This window comes from Nuphar pumila, chromosome 5, assembly GCF_984573655.1.
Source record: "Nuphar pumila chromosome 5, dmNupPumi1.hap1.1, whole genome shotgun sequence".
NCBI classification, from domain to species: Eukaryota; Viridiplantae; Streptophyta; class Magnoliopsida; order Nymphaeales; family Nymphaeaceae; genus Nuphar; species Nuphar pumila.
The window spans coordinates 2,195,646-2,218,373 of NC_143253.1; the positions used below are offsets into that span (position 1 = coordinate 2,195,646).

General features: G+C 35.1%; 1 protein-coding gene across 1 annotated transcript in view; it reads right to left on the reverse strand.

Annotated features, from left to right (window-relative positions):
• Positions 1–13,103: 13,103 nt before the first annotated feature.
• LOC149836454 (putative alkaline/neutral invertase F) overlaps positions 13,104–22,728 on the reverse strand; it is a 28,783-nt gene continuing 19,158 nt past the window's right edge. Inside the window, exons 3-5 of the mRNA XM_090006998.1 lie at positions 16,497–16,928; positions 14,885–15,443; positions 13,104–13,916 (exon numbers count right to left, since the gene is read on the reverse strand). Coding sequence (XP_089863124.1) covers positions 13,624–13,916; positions 14,885–15,443; positions 16,497–16,928 — 1,284 coding nt within the window. The 3' untranslated portion in view covers positions 13,104–13,623. The remainder of the gene's footprint in view (positions 13,917–14,884; positions 15,444–16,496; positions 16,929–22,728) is intronic.

Here is a 22,728-nt window from a genome sequence, read left to right on the forward strand (position 1 = left end):
ACTGATTCAAACACATAAAAAGAAGCCCAAACAACAATGGTGTCCAATTCTTTTAGAAAAAACGAGGAACAAACTCAAGGAAGAGACACAGAGGCTTTAAGATGATGTACAGACACCCTGCCGCAGGTAAATACAAATTAGATCTTGGCAACACGATAATGCAAAACATCTGAACTTAGTAACAAATTACATCAATTCAAATACAAGTTAGATCTTGGCAACATGATTTTACAAAGTACAAACCATCTAAACTTGGTAAAAGTTGCATCATCACTTGAGAAAACAGCTACCAAGAAAAAGGCGGGCAGGGGTTTGGAGTATGAGAGCAATTGAACAGAGAAATGTTACAATGTTATACTCAAAAATGCAAAATTGCTAACCAAGAAATCATAGAAACGAGAATTTATAAACGGATTTCACAATCAGACCAGCTTTTCACCAACTCAACACAAGCAACAGGCCAAAGGAAAACTGAGAATACCGTGACCGCAAGACAAAATCAGGAATACCATTTGCATCCTGTTGGACAACAAAAAACCAAGAAGTCAAATCAATATCCTAATTCTAATTTCCTAAAACCTGATTCAAATAACTAAACTGAAATTCAGTTGACAACCCACCAAATTATCAATCCCATATTTTATGGCAACACAACATGCAACAAATCTGAAACCCTCAGAATCTAGAACATAAACTTTATCTAGCGTGCGGCCAAAATCATGAAAATCTAAACCTTGTGTCGAGCCTAAGAACCTATAGCCAGCTAAAGTTTGAGATTATTACTACAAATCCAGATCGCAAGACAGCAGCTCTTACCCTCATAACATTTTATCAAAACCATAGTCACCAACACCCTAGCAACACAAAACCCAAAATCTCTCAAGTGAATTTTCCTGTGAATCCTAAAATCATCAATAACCATTCCCATGGCACCACCCAAAACCATGAAACCGTAGACTTAGTGGTCTGCATCTAAAAAGAGCTCCACTTAGTCCATAAGCCCAAAACCAGACTTGGCGTAGCCACTCCTTCCATTTCCCACCAAGTGCAACCAACCCACCAACCAGAAAGAACCCAACAAGATCAAAACCCTAAAGCCCCAGATCTAACAGATCCCCTCAATCCTCAAAGTAAGAATTCGAATCCACGGCGATTGTTGGCCACATCCAAAACCCTAAAACACTAAAAACCTAACCAAATTTCAGTTGGCGCATAACTCATCAAATTCCCACAGCAACCAACCTCACATTTTCATCAAAAACCAAACCCCAACTTATCCATATGAATGCACACACAAACACAACCCAGGAACCGCAAAGAAACTTAACAAATTCGATCCGGGAGCGCGACCCTAAAGTGAAAATGCTCGCCACCAAAAACCCTCAGACCCAATAACATAAAATGTAGCCGATGTCGTAACCACAGAAGCAACAACAACAAACAACAGAAACCCAAAACTACAACAACAAAAAGGGGAAAAAGTGCAATAGATATCTTAAAACCAAAACAAAATCAACGAGATTGGATAAAAAAACAATGCATATAAAGCAAGAAGAACATAAACTGCATAAACCCAAGAAAGTAGCCGCAGCAACAGCAAATTTGTTAAACGAATAACCATTTACTAATTCATCACAAAGAGAGAGAGAGAGAGAAAACCTGCACAGATGCAAATGAGCAAAAAGGCAAATGGAGAAGAAGAGCCCGATGGATGGTAACACGAGAGAGAGACGTACGAGGGTTTCTCTCTCACACTCCTTTTGTTGTTGTTTTTCCTCTTATTTTCATCTTTCTATGGCGGCGGGGAGCTACTAGGGTGTGAACAGGTCCGGGTATGGTGATAAATAAGCAGATCCGGGTCCGGACCCGAAGGTCCAATTAATACATGGACTCGGGTATAGTTTCTGAAATTTTATACCAGACCCGGTCCCAACCCGAGTTCCGATTAAGACCCACAATTTTGCCATTTAAAAATGATAAAAATATTGTTTTACAGGGTGTGGCCCGGGTCTGGTTCATGTAGTTCTTATCAGGTCTAGGTATGATGTCTGTTAAGGTGGGTATGATTAAACCCGGATTTGAACCGGATACCATACCCAAAAATAGCGAACAGGTCTGAGTCTCAACCAAATTGGACCCGTTGACACCCGTAGGAGATACAAAAAAATAATAAAGAGAAACGGGTCAGGTCATGTTTGACCTGAAACATATCCTCATTTTGAAAAGTGGGTCTGATTCAAGATCAGGAAGATAGCGGTGTCAACGGGTCGAGTTTGGTTCGGAGCCAGGTGAAACCAGATTCAAACTATGTTGAGATTTTAGTACCGGGTCCGGACCTACCATAAGAGAAACCATGCATGGATCCTATAAGGATTACATGAACCAGACCCAAACCATACCTGATAAAATAATATTTTTTATCATTTTTACATTAAAAAGGTGTGGATCTTAATGGGAACTTGGGTCGGGCCCAGGTCTGATATAAAATTTCACAAACCATACCCAACTCCGTGTATTAATCTGACCCTTCGGTTCCTATCCAGATTTTAATAGGGTCTTCTTATTTATCACCAAACCCTGACCCTATAGGGTTGTTTGCTACGGATCAGTCCGGGTCTAACCCAACCCGTTGACACCCTTAAAAATGCAGAGATTGAGATTGGATCTAGGCATCTGTGAATATACAAGACGCACTGAAAATGGACACAATCTGCTTTTAATCCAAGTCACATATATTGTTAATATTTTAAGAATATCGTGATATTTTCAAAGTTATAGAACATTGTAAAAAAGAATGATATTTCAAATTATCGCTTATTTTAAAATATCATGATTTTATTAGAATACTAAAACAATAAAAATTGTCCAGAAGGGCTCTCCTCATCTTTTAGGAGCAACTTGTTAATGTCACCATGTTGAAAAGACATCACATGTTTGAAACTCACCTACAACTGGCAGGGCGCAGATCAGGTCATGCTGAACATGAGCGTTTTTGCTCATGCTGACATCGTGGCCGTCTGTTTGCGTTTTGGATGAATGCCACGTGGTTTTGTTGACTTTTGAGCTTTTTAAAATGCAAATTGGATGGCCACGATGTCAGCATGAGCAAAAACGCTCATGTTTAGCATGACCTGATCCGCTTCCCAAGTGTATGCCGCAAGGTTGAAGCTAGGTGTACTCCGCTAGGGCAAGCTGGGTGTACTCCCCAAGGGCACGGAAGATCTCAAGGTTTTACCAACCGCAGCTAATGTGCGGTTGGTGATTGAGAGTTTTTTCCTTGGATTAAAAAAAAACACAATAAAAATATTCTAATATTATATATAACTTATATTAAAATATATGACAGAAATTTTATAAGATTTCAAAACGAGAATTTTCAAAAATATCATGAGGTTTTCCCTTTCTTGAGATTTTCGTGAAAATGTGATTCTTGACACTAGTTTTTATCATGAATATGTAAATAAAAAAAATGATTGTATTATATGGCAAAAATGATACACTTTTAGAAATGCCCTACAAGTTTTGAAATCTGCCCAATGTCCAAATTTGCAAATGTTCAGCTTCAAAATGATAACCTTTGCATAAGCGAATTTCCTAAAGTTTGCACGATATATCGGTATGTTCTCTGTATATCGCAAACCCTCACTAAAAACTTTTCAAGTATTATATTAAATTCACATATATAAAACGAAGTTCGCATAACCAGATTTATAACCTTTCTATAATTGCAACTTGTAAAAACTTCACAAATATTTTACTAAAATCGTATATATAATATAAAATTTGCATAACAAAATATGTGAATTTTCTATAACTGAAGCATATTTAACTTTACAAATATTCTACTAAATTTATATATATAGTATGAAGTTCGCATAGAACTGCGTCAATCGCATTTAAGTAACTAATCATCAAGGAGATCTACAAATAAGGGTTGATCTAGGCAAATTTTTGGCATGTGAATTTTTTTATATTCACATGTTTGTTGAATCATATATAAAGTCATTTTTATTTATTTTGTTTCTGAATTTACATGCTTGCATACATTTTCATGCTTTCTAAATCATATATAACCATTTTCCCTCTAGCACCCTCAACATATTTTCTCTCCCCTTGTTGCAATTCTCGTGAAATTTTTTGCTGCATTTCGACATGGTTTCAACATCTTTCGTATCGACTTGCTAGGTTAGATTAAAAGGTGAGTTTAATAATCCCTTGATTATTTGTGTTATTTCATTCCAAACTTTGTTTTTTGCTTGTTGATATGAGCATTTAATAACCCCATATGTATTTGTATTTGGTTATTATTGTAGATATTCATTTGTATATTTTTTTTATTTTATTTAATATTTTCAATAGAAATCTCTATTTAGGGTTTACTATGTTTAAGGTTTTTTTATAGATATATATATTTATTTGTGTTCTAAATGATTTATGATTGTTTTTTTGTCCTTTAGTTAATTGTAAAACTCATAAATTTTTAATATTTTATGAGAAATAAAGGCAAATCATAAAATATTATTTAAAATTAAGATGAGATTTGCATTAATATTCATTATTTTTGTGTTAGTGTAATGAAGTTAAGATTTAGTGTGCAAAAACATTGAATAGGGTTATTGTGGTTATTGGTTTTTAGAGTGGTTGTTGTAGGTAGTTATGTTAATTAAAAATATAAAGTGTATATGAATAATCTTTTCTCACATGTTATTTCTACTAGATGAATTATGTGTTGTGTAGTTTATATAAACAGTTATTGATGACCTCTGAAATGGTTAAAATATATTATTGTGACACTCAATCACCCTACTTGAAGATCTATAATGGTCTCCAAAAATAGTAGCTATAAAGAATTTATGGCTTTGATGTCTCATAAAATTGGATATGTAGAAGAGTCAATAATCTTTTAGTATAGTTGTTCTTTGAATGTAGATAACCAACATATATGGATAGATGTGTTGGACGATAAATGTATAGAATAGATGTTATTTAGTGGTGACATTGACTTAGTTGCTCGCAATATTAAAGAATAAGTTATTGCTTGTGAAGTTAAACAAGAAGTAGTTAATGAATCGAATGATGAAAATCTTGTGGAGAATGTGCATCTATCTCAGGCACCATCTATCGAGTTCAGTCATTTGGCGAACATCAAACTATCTCAAATAGTGAACGATATTGATGTCCCAAATATTAAGCTTAAGCATACAGAGGGCATCTTATTGGCCGAACCAATTAAGGATATAGATTTTCAACATACCGACAATGAAAAACTTTTATGAATACTTTATGTTATACATGATCTGAGGATCACTGCATAGGATGTTGAACCCATGAGAAAATTAGTGCTAATAATATTGGTCATAGTAATGTGGATGACATCCAGCCTTCTAGGGCAGATAACAAAGCTAGGTAAAAGTTGTTGGACTTTGTAGGTTATACTCGAGATATAGGTGTGATAACGAATATTATATTTTTTTATTAATCCTGAAAGTTGAAAATGCATAAATATTTCATAAATAAAAGTGAAGAAAGTGATAGATACAATTAATTTTGATTTAGTTTATGCAACGAAATAATCAATTAGTGGTAGCAACAATAATGTAGACAGTGGATAATTGGATGATATCGATGATGGTGACTATACCATGTATATTGAACTATACTAAAAAACAATAGGAGATGACTAAAACAGTGATGACATTTGACAAATAATGAGAGTTGAAAATGTTGCACAAATAGCAATTGAGAAGTAAAAACCTTGATATGATGTATAATTTATATGAGCATTTGTTGGGCAGTAAAACTGTTGTATGTTTTTACAGTAATGAGACATGGTTGAACAAGTTATCATCCAATGAATTATCATACAATAAAGAACAATTGAAAATCTTTGAAGCAAAAGCATCTCAGTTGTATGATGAGTTGCATAAAAAAAAACTTAATGATTGTGAACATTAGCAGTGGCTAACAAGCTCAAATGATCAAGAAATTGCTTTTGGCAAAAGATTTAATGATCTTTAGCATTGTCGCGAGTTTTTGAAGGATCATGTGATCAAGAAGAACTATAAAACATAATTCTTAGAGTTGCAATAATAAAGTCATTATTGTATACACAAGAAAGAACATGTAGACTATGGTTGATTGCCCCTACAAGATCCATTGCACAAAGATATGCAAAACAACGTTCTTTCAAGTGAAGATGTATGAAAGCAAGCATACATGTAGTGAATCATTGGGCAAACTTGTAATAGAAAATGTGTCTTCCAAGTGAATTTCAAGTGTTATTAACAAATACATGTACGATAACCCAAAAATGTCTACAAGAAAAATCATGAATGATATTAATCGTGAAGTGTTACGACAACGAAGCCGTATATGACATTTCCAGAGCTAGATTTTGATGATGAACAAGTAAATCAATTGCATTTCAGCTAAAGCAATGAAGAAAGATGACAAGAATTGAAGAATTCAATGAAAAATCTTTGAAGACAAATATGTAAATCTAAATTTCATTAAACGTCTTAGATTATTGTAAGAGCCTTACTTAGAGTGCATATTTCAATTGCATTTTATTTAAAAAGTCTTTAGAAAAACTTTTCTAAAAGAACCCTTCATGAAAATCGTTTTAGAAAACTCTTTACTTAATTTTTCATGTTTATTAGTCGACCAATAGACTCACCAGTCAACCAACTTTTTCGCATTAATTTTTCAAAGCAAAAAATGTCAACTTTCTGAATTAGTCGACTAATCGACTCTTAATCGACGGGACAAAACGATTGATTTTTGAAAAATTTAGCAACAGTCGACTGAAGGTTTTCGTAGTCGACCTCACAGAATGTTTGTTTTCAGAAAAATTTAGCAGGAGTCGACTGAAAGGTTTTTCAGTCTACTGATGATTTTCATCAGTCGACTAACTTTTCTTTAGTTGACTAAGTTTCAAACTTCAGATTTTAAAATGGTTCTGTTAAACACAGTAGTCGACTGATGATAACTGTCAGTCAACTAATATTTGATTTCAGTCGACTAACTACCGTTCCAGTTGACTAATATAGTCGTTTTTCTGTAACTTTTAAAAGGTGTGTCTTTTCATTTTTCAAACGAATTGACCATTCAAAAGTGATTGTTTTGACACCCCTTTATACCCTCAACGTATGGAATCTTTCAACTATAAATATGAGTGCATTCCACACTCAAAAACATTAAATCCAATTGAATTACATTGAATTACAAAGTTTGAATTCTTTGCTTTTCACTCCTATTCATTCAAGTATTCATTTTCTCACTCACTTGATATTTTTACTCCAGATTTTCACTCAAATTCCTTTGAGAGATAGTGAATTCGTGAGTTGAGTATTTCAACAACCTTAAAAGACAATTGCATTTCATCTTCATTTATAAGAAAGGCTCGTAGGTTGATTGTAAGTGTGTTCACTCTGTAAAAGGAAAGGACTCCTTAGTTTAAAGAAGTTGTTTGCTTTCAGTAGGGTTGTTACTGACAGTGGGACCAGATTTGGTATGTATGTTCTTATAGTTACACAAGGTTGATAGTGAAAATCTCAAGTGAGTTTTGCTTCGGAACTAGATGTAGGTCAGGAAGACCGAACCAGAATAAATTCTTGTATTGTTTGTGTGATTGCTTTGTGAATGACGTTATTTAAAAGCACTATTACCCCCCCCCCTCTAGTGCTCGTTGCCTCGATCCTACAACACTTCTATTTGGTATCAGAGCAAGGTTTTTATATCGTGATTTTACCGTCATCTAGCATGGCAACAACACTGTCTTCTCAGCACAAATAAGGATGCGCCTCAGTTCATCCTCATCTTTTTGATAGAACGAATTATGGCTATAGAAAAGTAAGAATGACAATATTCTTACAATCTATGAATCTCGAAATTTGGAGAGTTGTTTTAGAAAAGTACCAAGCATCATCAACTGATTTCAGCCAATGAACCGATGAAGCAAAGAAGACTGCTTTACTCAACGCCAAAGCTATGAATATGTTATATTGTGATGTTGACAAAGTAGAGTTTAATCGCATCTCTCAATGTTCTACAGCAAATAAAATTTGGCATACTCTTCTCGTTACTCATGAAGGTACGCCAAAGGTAAAGGAATCTAAGATTGCTTCTTTAGTTCATAAATTTGAATTGTTTAAAATGAAACAAAATGAGTCGATATCGGACATGGTAACAAGAATGACCGATATTACTAACACTCTAAAATCCCTTGAAAAAGAATATTCGCAAGTGGATTTAGTTAGAAAAATCCTAAGGTGTTTAACTCCTGAATAGAAGAGAAAACCACAGCAACAGAGGAAGCAAATGATTTAAACACCCTTTCTCTTGAAGATTTGGTTGGCAACTTAATGGCATATGAAGTTCAACTTTATGATAGACAAGAAGAAGAACCCAAGAAGAAATCTCTTGCTTTCAAGGCCATTTCTGACTCTGAAGATTCAGAAGAAGATAAAGATATTGCCCTCATCACAAGGCTATTCAAAAGATTCATCAAAAAGGAAAGATTTCAAAGGAAGGTAAAGAAAAATGATTCTTCCAATCTTAATAAAGTCAAGTGCTTTAACTGTAAAAAGGCAGGACACATCAAGAAAGATTGTCATCTTCTCAAAATCAAGCCTAATGACGAATTCAAGAAAAAAAAGGTATTTCAAGCAAGTTGGGATGATAGTGACTCCTCTTTCGATGAAGAATCAAATGAAGAAGTCGTCAATATATGCTTTGTAGCACAAGAAGACTCGGTAAGTCAATTTGAGTATGATGATTTATTAGAAGCATTTAATAATTTATATGCTAAATTTAAGAATCTAAATTCTAAAAACAAAGAGTTAAAAACTGAAAATTCAACTCTTGACTCTCAAAACAAAGTGTTACTTCAAGAAATAGAAGATCTCAAGAAGGAAAACTCCTGTCAAGCATCTGAGATAAAAGAAAATGGAGTTAGAACCAATGTCTTACAAGAAGAAATATCAAGTCTGAAAGAAAAATTAAATGATCTTTTTTCTATAGTGACTAAGCTCACTAATGGACAAGAAAATCTAGAAAGACTTATTGGTTCTCAAAGATGCTCAGTTAATAAAATTGGATTGGGATATAGTTTCTTTCATACTCAAAATAGACCAAATTATGTGGTAAAGAATCAAAGTCAAAATTCTCAATCATTGATTCAAATAACTCAATTTTCTAGTCATAATAGAAATGTATCTATTCATGGTACTTATAAAGCTTATAAACCTAGACATGATTATTCTAGAAATGCTAAAACTTTTTATAGAAAGAATATTTATTCTTAAAGGAAACCAAAATCCAAATGGATACGGATTCCAAAGGCTAATGCTCATAGACCCGAAAATAAAAAGGGGTCAAATGCTTTGTCTTCCAATTTTGTTGTAGGTACACAAAATAAGGAGCAAATGGATCTTGGACAGCGGTTGTTCCAAATATATGACTGGAAGGCCGAAGTTATTTTTCACCCTCAAAAGTAAGGATGGAGGAACTGCTACCTTTGGTGACAATAACAAGGGAAAAGTAATCGGTATTAGTAACATTGGTAATCTAAAATTTCTCTTGATAGAAAATATTTTTTTAGTAGATGGTTTAATGCATAATTTATTACCCCTTAGACTTGTCTCTCTCTAAGGGATAGTCTCTTCTCTCTTTGGGTGAGTTGAGCCCTAGTCGGTCTGATCTTCTAAGTGGACCAAGGTTACAACCTAGGCTTACCTTGATCCGGCTAGATCAACACCACCTCTCTAGCATTCTTGACCTTCTCCAGGCAAACCGTAAAGCCTCTGACCATTACCAGCTTAGCCAACCTCTGTAGCCGACCTTAACCAAGTTTGTCAAGCATCATTAAGGTGTTCATCCCTTCCCTTAACCCTAAAACCTAGTGTAAACACCCCCACACCCAATTCAAGCAGAAGTCTAACAAACACTTTTGTTAGACTTGGAAAAATCACCCAGCCCAATTCATAAGGAGTATGAGTTTGAAATTTGGACTCAACACACCTTAGAATATCTAATTTCAGCCCCTCGAACCTCAAGATTTATAAAGTTCTCTTTAAAGAGAACTCTACTTCTCAATTTAGGTCTACCGAAACCAAAACTCAATCTACTCGTAGAAACTCTAAAACACTTGCATCTTGTCTTAGTCATATCTCTCAGAATATTAACCCTTTAGACCTAAAATTTTAATAGAAGCTAACCCTAAGTGTCTAGATTAATCCCTCAAAATTTGGGATTTTTTTATGATGATAATTAGGAATTCTGAATTTTCTATCAAACCCTATTAGAAAATTGAACCCTACCTACTCGATTTGACTTTTAACCTAACCCAAGCCTACCAAGCCCAAACAATCATAAACCTAGTTCCAGATAAGCATCACTCATGCCAATGTTTCAAAAAAAATAACTAATTTAACTTATTATTTCTAAAAAAATGGTTGTTTCAGCTGTTAAACATGTGCTTACCAAAAAAATATGTTGTTGATGATTTTGAAAAGCTCGACAATGAACCATTGCCAATATCTCAATGAAAAAAGTCACCAAAAATTGTTGTCCGAGATAAACACATTGGGGACCATTAGTGGTGGAGCCAGGAAGCTAAACTGGCTAGGGTGGGGAAAAATGCACAGCGAAAAGGAAGAAAAAAAACACAAAGAACCTAAAACCTAATCAAATATTCATGCTATACATAATTTATATAAATTTTAAAAACCTAAACTCCTAAAATTTTAAGTTTATAGCTAAAATTAAGCATATGGAATCAAGTTTAATGTTGACTAAAAAGAAGAAATACATAAATACCAAACACAAATTGAAAAAAATATAAAAAACCCAAAACCTAATAAAATGTTCATGGTTTTTTCTATTTAAAAAACAAAAACTAAATAAAAAAACATAAATCCTAAACAAACATCATTCACATATATATGCTCATTGAAAAAATAAATAAAATCCTAAGTTTCCAACTAAAATTAAACACAGAATCATGCTTAATATTGATTAAAAATAAAAATACTTAAATACCTAATTAAATATTTACCTCATTTAAAAAAAACAAAATCAAACACCTAAAACATAATTTAATATTCATGTTATTAAAAAAACTAAATAAAAAACCTAAATTGTAACAAACATCATTTATATATAATGATTAAAAAACCATAAAATTTTAAGCTTGTAACTAAAACCAAGCATGTGGAATCAAGTTTAATGTTTATTGACATGAAAAACATAAAAATACTTAAATGCTAATTGAAAGAAAAAAAAACATAAATAATAGTAAAACCTAATTAAACATTCATGGCTTATGCCATTTAAAAAATATAAAATAAATCAAAATCCTAAATCCTAAACAAGCAGCATATATATATACATATATATATATATATACATACATATATATATATATATATATAAGAACACTAAAATATCAAGCATGAGATCAAGTTTAATGTTGATTGAAATGAAAAAACACAAAAATACCTAAATGCTAATTAAAAAAATTATAAAAACCTAAAACCTAATTAAATATTCACGACGCATGCTATTTAAAAAATTAAAACTAAATAAAAAATATAATTCCTAAACAAACATCACACACACACACACACACACACACATGTGTGTGTGTGTGTGTGTGTGTTATAACTAAAAAAAGTAAAAAAAACTGTTTCTAACTAAAATCAAGTATGTGGAATTTTTCAATCATATTTAATGTTGATTAAAAATAAAAACACAAAAACTAATGTTGCATTCTTCGCATTTGCAAAAACAAAATACAAAACATAATTGCTAATTAAAAAAATAATAAAAATCCTAAAGTCCTAAAGCCTAAAAAAACACAAGAAAAAGATGAAGATGGAATTCCCACCGCCCTATGCCCGATGAAGAGCCCACCGAACATTGGACTCGGACTGCATGCTTGAGAGAGAGAGAGAAAGTGTGTACCGATATATCGCACGAACTTCAAAAAATCATTCATGCAAAGGTTAAAATGATCTTTTTAAAACCGAACATTTGCGAATTAGGACATCGGGCAGATTTCAAAAAATGTAGGGCATTTTGGATAACATGTCATTTTTGTCATTGAGTACAGTCATTTTCCGTATGTAAATGGTGTGGGGTTAGGCTATGATTTTGACCCGGGTCTGGCCACATAGTTAACCTGATTCCGGACCCTGATCTAACAAGAACCAAACTTATATTTTCCTGACTCAACCCAGATTAAGACGCATACTATCCACATCCAAAACTCCATGTCAGTTCCAGCTCAAACCCGTCAGAACTCAGAGCAGTTTATGCCCATACCTTCAAAGCGCACCCTTGCTTTTCTCCCACAAGGGGTGGACTTCAGATCAGCAGCTGGTTGGGCCAATATTGGGCCAGGTTAAATAAAGGATAAGATCCAATAAGACCTGTGCAAGAGTCCATGACTTGGATAACCATAACGGCGCTGGGAAAGTTTATTGCAGCATTGAGGGTGTCTGTTTGTGCCCTTTCCTATGAAAGAGACTCGTTTTCCTAAGAAACAGGGCCTCTTTTCTACAAAGAGCGAAACAAACATGTCTAATAGAAACATATGGTGGGACCCACATAATAAATGCAAAGAAAAAACAGCTTTCCTGTCAAGATGGGTTCATACCCCTCCCGGGGAAGCGTTTTCCCTCCAAAGTGGCTCTTTGAAAAGAAAGAGGTTACACATTTGCTTTGGTCACAAAGTGGAATAAGCCATCAAGCTTGAGGAAGTTCAAGCTTGAGAAAGTTGGTCACAAGGTCAGTCTTGTGATCAACTTCCTCAAGTTTCAAGGAGCATTCTCAAGTGAAAATCACGATCACAATTTGCATTTTCTCATGTTTGTAAAAACATGAGAAAGTGTTGTAATTGTGATTCACGCAATCTTTAGAAAATCTAACTAACATGTCCATCCCATGAAAAGTGCAAAGCCTGTTTTTGCGGGCTCGAGCTTTCTATACGAGGCACTTGGAAAGGTTCACGCGTTTGGGTACTGGGAAAGCTTATGCAATTTAAAAGACTATAAGCACCTTCTTTAGCCTATTAACATGCTCATCCCATCGGCAAAGCAAGGTTTTTGGAAGGTGAAATTTAAACAATTAGCCAACGCCTTAGTATTCATAATACAAGCAATAAACCTCCATATCACATGGAAATTAGATCCACTCACACTTGCCTTTGATGAGTGAACACATGCAGCCAGCAACCAATGGCTTACCTTTGATCAACCACCTCTCTCTCTCTCTCTCTCTCTCTCTCTCTCTCTCTCTCTCTCCACACACAAACGTACAATGATACAAACACATCATAAGATGCGATTGTAACACCTACACTCGATACAGGTAAAATAACTAAAATGTTCAAACTATGAGAAACCCAATAATAATTCAAATAAAGTGATTATGTTAGCCAAATTGGTGTAAAAGAGGCTGTATGCCTGATTGCTGGTTATAGTTGCAGCCCTAGCTGAGTCAGCAGGGTCAAAAAAGAGAGCTGCTCATACCAAATGTAAGTTACTTGTGTAGAGGTAGATTGGACTAGCATAAACCTTTGGATTATGCAGCTCGAGAAAAAAAATCCTGTTTGTATGTGGCTCAGCAACAAAATGTGGTCGACCTAACAAGTGAAGGTTTGATCTTCTCCTCCTCAAGTGAGACCATGCCCAGATGGGAAGGATCTTCAAGCATCATCTTGGAGACCAAATAACCAGCAATTGACCAGATTTGAAGCTTGCGTGATTGTTTGCCAACATACCGACCAGTTTTACCATCATAATACTCCGGCCAGCCATCCTTGTGAAGCCTACGTTCAGCAAGTTCAAGAGCCTTTCTTGCTATGTCTGGCCTCCCGGTTTTAATGCATGCTGCTGTGAGCAACCACAGAAGAACTGCAAAAACAGAGTTATCATTAGATGAAACTGCCAAGTTCAAGTCAGTTAGCTACATCACATGGATACATCTTTGGAAGCAGGGATGGATACATGCATTTTGGTGAAGGTTTCCATTACAAAATCGCACGGAAGAGGATTCAGTATGGAAGGTTGGGGTATCCATGCAATGTAAGCAACTGGTTTAATGCCACTACAACCAGGAGCCAAGAATCAAAACTACCATCAGAACAAACACCAAAACTAATGAGCAGAAAAAAACTGGACAGACCATGGCCAGAACTACACAGTGGAACAATAAACTTTCGGCCTGTCACAGAGATGTTCCATTTTGATTCACGCTCTGTACCCCCACCCCATCCCATATACTACTCATATTGGAAACCTCGTAAAAATGCCGGTATCCCCATATCCATGTGGCATGGCTTTCAGCTTTGCAGCATCTCTCTTTTGGCAACAAGTGTAGTTATGAATAATATAAGGCCATATGTTAACAGCTGAACCATTTAGAGTCGCTCTATCTTAATCAAAGGATCTCGGATTTACATACTTCTGAGGGCAACCCCTAGTTTAGCTACCCAAAAACAAAAAAGAAAAGGAAAAAGGTTCTTATATAAGAGTATACATAAATAACAGCATGCTTGAGTGAATAACATTCTCATTTTACAGGCAACCACTGGATTGAAGCCAAAAATGCCCTCAAGCAGTTCAGCAGTCTGCATGTATATGCACACACATGCAGAATTCAGACAACAGAGAAAGAAAGCATGCACATCAGGGAAGAGCAAGGCAAAAAGGAGATGGAGACTCGGCACTTTGCTGCATGTTCTTTTTCCCTTTGTTATTATTGTTGTTGTTGTTGTTGTTGTTGTTGTTGTGTGTGTGTGTGTGTGTGTTTGAGAGAGAGAGAGGCCCTCACATGTGTGTGTGTGTGCGTGTGTTTGAGAGAGAGAGAGAGAGGCCCTCACCTGGCCAAGAGCCACCATTATGATAACTCCATCTTGTGTTTTTAGGATCACAACCTGTGACTATCTGCCATTCATGACTCTCCAGAGCTGGATAGGTGACCTTCAGAGGCATTTCACCAACAAGATCCTCCCATCGCTTCTCAATAAGATCCATTATAGCCTCGGATTGTTCCTGAGTAGCTAACGATGACAAAATTGCTATGCAGTTGCCCAAAGCGAACCATCGGAAATCCATTCGAGCTGGACTGACATTCCCAATGAAGTATCCACCATTTGTTGGCATGAAGTCAAATAACCAATCTGGGATTGATTCAGGATTAACATTGAACTTGTTAACAGCAGTATGAGAGTACTCTTCAGTCTTGTAACGATAAATATTGTTTAGCTGTTGAAAATCAAGCCAGAAATAGTTGCGTAAATGATATCTGAGAGCATGTAATCTTTTGTCTATTCTTGCTATGAATGCTTCCCCACCACCTTCCGCCCTCAGAAGCCGACGAGCACACCTCAATGCCATAAAGAACAATGCTTGTATCTCAATAGGATAACCGTATACACCCTGAATGAAGAATTACGTATAGGAGTTCTTGATAAAGATAATGACAAGAAGAAACATGCAGCTAGATACACTGTGCGTTTAAAAGTATAAAAAAATGCCTGGATTAAAAAGAAAGGCTACATTGTGCAAATGCTAGGTCGGATGAGCAAATGCATTAACCTATTCTCACAAATATTAGCCTTCATTTAGCATATAAGAGTGACATGTTGTGGAACTAGTACACAAGCAAACGCTTGCAAAAGAAAATGGCAGCATTTAGTGAGATAATACCTCCAATAAGCATCGGTATGTAAAAGATAGGTACTCCATACAACAAACAATTTTCACTATGATTATAGGATATAATAAAAAATGACAAGCAACAAAACAAATCTCCATTGGTCACATAATGCATGCTAATGTACCTCATGGTAGAGCCCGTTAGTGCTTCCAGAATAAAAACAAATAAAATCAAATATCAGAACTCTGAATAGGTAATCCAGATAGCCAGCAAAGCAAGCTTATGAAGTGCCACTGCAAATATGTTTGAGTCAATCTCGCATTTCTCCAATCACTTCATGGAAAAGGAGAACAGAAATGACTGCACAATTTTACTTAGAAGAATAAAGGAAAAAGTGTTTATCGAATTGGTATTTTCACAAGGTTCAATTGGTGAATTGACAACAAGGTATTCATAACCAATATTCACTTTCAACATACTCGGACTCAGGGAGCAGCATGAGTATCCCTGGTTTTACAATTGATGCTAAAATCAACTGTGTTATTCTTCCAGATGTCTATTATCAATGAAATTCACAGATAGATATAATCATAACAATGAATCTAAAAATAACCAATGGCAATAATCACTTACTAGTGATTCCTAAAGGAAAGATTTCAGGAAAGAAGCGGACGCCATACATATTTCAAGTGTTCCACACGACAGCTTAAGAATTGTTTATAAGAAGAAAGAGGAGAAACTTAAATGGCAATATTCCGAGCTGATCACAAAAAGAAAAAAAATACTAACAGCTTCCAGAACATATCAAAATAAATCACCATATAAATGCTCACCATTCTACGGTCAACCATACAGCAACCATCTGTACAAAGAAGAGTTGGAAAAGTATCAAATCCCTCAGAAAGGCAAAGCGATAATATCAACCTCATTCCTGTTTGGCAAGAAGGCATTTCTATTAGGGAATGATCTCCTGTAGCTTTTGTGTAAGCATTCAACATGAATATCCACCAAAACCCAGAATCAACTGGTGCTACTCTTCCAATAGCAGTTCCTCCAAAATCAGCAACTGTTGTGTCGGTATCTCTTTCATGATTGTGGAGAATCTTGAAACTTGCTGGCATAACTCCTTGCCCAAGAGTGAAGCAATCAACATGCTTCACCAATGACTGAAGTCCAAGGGTCCTCAAAAGGAAATTTTTTACTATTACTGGTTCATTATTCATCAAGAAAGCCAAACCACTTGGAACAAAATCTCTGACAAATACCTAAAAGATAACAGAATGCAACACTCAATACACATATCAACTGGAACATGCCCAGCTAATCTAGTCCAAGTACAAATGTCAAGATTTGCAATCTTTTACCTTTCCAAATTCATGAAGTCTTTCTTTAGCATAGTATAAACGAGTAGACACAAGCTAAGAGATAAAATATGATAAGCATTATTTTTATGCATAGTTAGCAAACCCGGCAAGTCGACCCGGGGATCGCCCGAGTCGACCCGGGGATCGCCCGAGTCGACCCGGTCGAACCATAACTGGGTCACCGATTAAGGACCACAGATCCACGTCTCTTATGTGTTTTTCATGCATTTTGTGATTTTAATGCATAATGCCTATAAAAGAATACTTGTTATAAAGAATCATATGTTTTTAAATCATAAATATTATGTATAGTTGAATACTTATATAGCTTAGTCATTGATGTCAAGTGCTAAATTTAGTGATTATACAGTATGAATTTTGATTTTTTACATATCTTAACACTAGAAAATGCATAGTCCTAACTCGTCCAAGTTACCGACTTGACCCGCTGACTCGCGAGACAAGGGTTGGGCAATCCGAATCCGATCACGAGTTTGCCAACTATGTTTTTATGTGATTATGACATATCAAACTAAACCATGCAAATTAGGACAATCGTACAAACTTTAGAATGACATAATTGTTCAACGTTCACACTGACAACTAAAGAAGCACAACATGAATTAATGAAATAAATAAAAAATACTAAAATACGCTAATATGTCATACAAATGCAAACAAATAAATCCTTGATCTCTTCCTTTTTTTTCCTTTTGTATCTTAATCCCGGATGGTACAAATACCATGAGTATATAGGATACACAATGGTGAGAAACCACGAAATGAGCCCACATTCATGCTGAAGTATGGGTGCCTCACTGGATTGTCTTGGTTCATGTTATACTTCCCATAGGGTGTAATCGGCTCTTCAATAAATTTGGTAAGGTTCACATCCATTAGTATTTGGTCCACGATTGCACATTGTTCCTCAAAGAAGGTAGCCAAATCAACATTTACGAGAATTTGATCCAATTCCTCACATGGGTTGGACAAAAATTCAAGTAAATCTGCACATAGGATAATCCAATCTAGATCTGCATGTGACTTTCGCTCCATCAATGAATTCCAACATTATCCTCCGCTTTCATCTCATCCATGGTGGCTATCAATGAATTCCAGCGTTATCCTCCACTTTCATCTCCTCTTGTCGCCATCCTTGACAAGAGTAAATCCTAAATTCTGCAGCAGGATAAACTGCTTCTGATGCTAAAGAAATGTTATCGGTACCATGGTTTAGGACAAGGGTTAAGCCCAAATTTGAGTTTGATCTTAGTGGTAGGTAAATTGGCTAAGTTCTGGAATTTTTTGGTGAATTATTGTGAGGTTTAGGTGGGTGCAATAAACTAGAATCTACAGGTCTGTTCTATGATAGAATTCAGTACCTACAATGAGAGAAAAATAGGGTATTATAAAATGCCTAAGTCAAGATTGTGAATGAATTTTAGGGTGAGGTAAATAGGGTTAGGTTAAGGACATGTAAGGCTAGTCGTGTACCAATTTTTAGGTCTATAGGAGGTAGGGTTAGGTTGTGTGTGAGAATGTGAGTTTAGGTTCACCTCTGCCCTGTTGTGGTCTGAAACAGAGAACAGAAACAGAGCAAGGTACAAGAAGCGGCTATTTTGAAATGAATATGTCACCAAATCCAGCAATTCAAGATTTTAGAATTATCTACATATTCCAAGGAATTCAGGAAAATTATTGGAAGAATTTTTCTCAGCAGATAATCCAAACAGGTTTTTCAAGTCGGAGCAACAGAAAAATTACAGAATAGGAACAGAAATCCAGTCTGAATTTTTGCCAACTTTGCAAGGGTCCTCAGAATTCACCAGAAATCCAAATGAGATGAAACAAAATTCTAAACTTAAATTTAGGATGTGAAAAATATATACCCAAAATTTAAGCTCCACATGATACTCCAGTAAATATCAAAAGTCGAAATAATCCGATGTGTCAGCAAAATTTCTGTAGGACATAACTATAGAGCAAAATTTTCCCGTGTGATTCTTCCCGGACCAAAGGTAGGAATTTCGCACCAGATGGCTCTCCAACACAACTCCAGTGGGATCAACACCATAAAGGCTTGATCCGACCCCCTGTAGGGCAAGAGAGCTCCCCGATTTACGTGGATCTACCAAATATCTTGAAAAAAAATAATGGCCGGAATTTCTCTCCAAATTCAAAAACTTTCTCAATTCAACCAAAACAGCCAAATCAGCACCCAACTATTGATCTAATAACATCAAAACAATGATCCATGCTCAACAAACTCAGATCCATAGGTCGATCATCACGAAATAGCAATCAAACATCAAAATCATCCACTGAATTTCAAGCTAAAATAGGGAAACTCATCAAACATGAAACCCATGCTTCTACGAATTCATTCAAGCATCTAACAATCCAAATCCAAGCATACACATTTCAGATCTCCAATATAACATAATAAGATGCTAGATCTATGCAAATCCAAGCAACCCAAAATGAACTCCACGGTAAAATGAAATCAATCTCACTGTTCTTCACTTGTTCTTAACATTGAGTAGTCGTTCTTCACATTGGATGCTCCAAATCACTAGGTCTGAATTAATTTGCTCCAGTTCTAATGAAACTCCTCCTATTTGAGTCGATCTACACAAATCCACACTCGGATGATTCATTTCTCTACACCGATTGCAAATTTCACGTTAAATTAAGAAGAACTCCAAATTGGCTAGCCGGAATTGCACACCAATGGTGAAATTCCTTCTTGAATTCGATCACGAACACTTTTTCTAGATTTTCTAATAAGATGGAACGAGAACCATGCTCTGATACCAGAAATGGTAGCCTATCATGGAGGAGATGAGTTGGATTGAAGAGTAGTGGGAGATAGGAGGTAGGCTAAGGTGGAGAGGGTGACTTGATGAAGAAGAAAGGGAAAATTCTCACTAGAAAACCTTAATGAGCCAATATCAAGCCTCAAGAGGCAAGAGCCACATCCACTCTACAAAGAGAGAGGCCAAGGAGAACTAATTTTCATTAAGATGGATCAAAAGCATATGAGATAATTCTAACATAAGGGCACATATAGACCCCCATGATCCCCAATGACTAAAATACCCCTCACTAATCCCTAAGTAACCATTTACAACCTCCATGGATCCTTGGATCTAATTACATAATGTGAGAGGATCAACTACTAAGCTGCCCCATACAAGAAGACTCAAAAACAAGAAAAATGTCCCAACAAAATGGTATGCTATCATTTTCATATGAAAATGGCCATTGATCTCACGAAACAAACATGCATCAAGAGTTCAGAACTTAAGAAATCCAATTCTCTAATGCAATTTCCACAATAATGAAATATAAACATATTCTTGTCCAATACCCTAAACACTGCCCAAATAAAGCCTAATAAGGGAAAAAAGAACAATTTTGATCTTACTCTTGAAAAGATTATTGAAAAACAAGGAAAAAACACATTTTAGTTGAATTATCATTTCATTACATGTGTAAGTTATGTAGTCAAAAGCGCTAGGTGGTGCCTAGTCGGTGGACCCCGAAAAGGACTAGGGCAACTAGTCGGTACCTTCATTTAAAAAATAAAAAATATAAAAAATATACAAAAGAGCTGCTAAAATTAATAATAAACATGTATGCAACATAAAATCAATTAACAATAAGCAATAGACAAAAAAAAGCATGTCAAACATTACAAAACCTGCTCAAATATTAAAAACAATTGAATAAGCAAAGCAAACAACTATGAATATCAACAAATGCCAAATAATTTAAAAATAATCTAAATAAAGTGCTAAAACTAATAGCAAACATGTATCCAACATAAATTAATCAACAACAAATGAACGAAGCATAAGATATTGCTATCGTCAAGCATAGTAAACATGTTATATTAGAAAAACTGGCCAAATATTATTAAGACTAACAGCAGAGATGTATCTAACATAAAAATAAACAATAAATGCACAAAGTACAAAATACTGTGAAAATGTCTTCAAAAAGATTGTGCACAAAGGCACTAGATTCTCAATACGAAATGTGTGCACAAAGGCTCAAGATGAACATTCACAAAAGAATACAAATGCACCAAAGCATAAAATAAAGAGAACTTTTATTGAATAAGTGAGAGAGCGTTACAAAAGCTTACATTTACAAAGGGGGGAATCCCCTATTTATATACAAATGAGGACCCTGGAAGGGGCTCCCACATATAGATGTTGGAGGGGCCCAACATCTATATGATGTGGGCCCCTCTATGGCTAAAAGACAAAAAATAAAAATTAAAAAAAGAGAAATAAAGAAATACAAAAAAAAAGAGCATATTCAAAAGGAATGTGTGAAATAAAAAAAAAAGATTGTTTTACGCCTAGTGGGTATTACAAGAATTATACATATATATATATATACACACACGTCTCTCTCTCTCTCTCTCTCTCTCTCTCTCTCTCTCTCTCTCTCTCTCTCTCTCTCTCTCTCTCTCTATATATATATATATATATATATATATATATATATATATATATATATATATATATTACATTTTAATATCCCCCCTCAAACTTACGGTGTAATGACCGAAGGTTTCAAAGAAGAAAATTGAATCTAGGGGAATAGAGAGCCTTAGTAAAAAAGTCTGTCAGTTGATATTCTGATGTTATATAAGGTAGATCTATGACTTTCTTCAAATATTCTTCTCTAACATAGTGGCAGTCCATCTCGATATGCTTTGTGCGCTCATAAAAAGTGTGGTTCTTGGCAATATATATTGTACTCTTATTATCGCAACACAGCTTCATGGATCTTTGAACATGAACCCCCATATCTTTCAGCAGCCGCCGAATCCAAACAATCTCCATGGTCGTAGTTGTCATGGCTCGGTATTCGGCCTCAGTAGATGACAAAGACACTTTTTGTTGCTTCTTGCATCTCCAAGAAATTAATGATTCACCTAAGAACACAAAAAACCAGTGGTGGAGTGACGGTTATTTGGATCACATCCCCAATCAGAGTCAGTATAAACAATTAAATTTAATTCAGAAGATGTGGATAGAATTACTCCCTTGTTTATGGACCCCTTCATATATCTAATAATTCGAAAGATGGCATTCATATAAACTAATGTAAGAGCGTACTGAAATTGACTTGCAACATGTACAACATGAGAGATATCAAGTCTAGTGATACTAAGATGCATCAAAGATCCAATAAGTTGCCTATAAGAGGTGGGATCTTCTAGAGGAACCGCATCATCAATTTTCATCTTTGTTCCTACTACTTCAAGAGTTTCACAAATTTTATCATATATAATTCCTGATCGGTCAATAATCTCAAGAGCAAGTTTTGTTTGAGACAAAAAATAACCCATGTGAGAGTAGGCAACTTCAATACCTAAAAAATATGTCAAAAAACCTAAGTCTGACATTTCAAATCTTTCTGTTAATGTGGACTTGATACTCTTAATTCCTTTAGGATCATCACCTGTGATTAGCATATCATCAACATATAATAACAAAATTATAATTCTTGCATTAGATTTCTTGACAAACAAGGTTGTGTCAGTATAACATGAAGTAAAACCATTTTTTATCATTAAATTATTAAACTGATCATACCAAGCCTTAGGAGCTTGTTTCAAACCATAGAAAGCTTTTCGTAGACGGAGAATTTTTCCTTTAGAAACATCCATACCTAGAGAAAC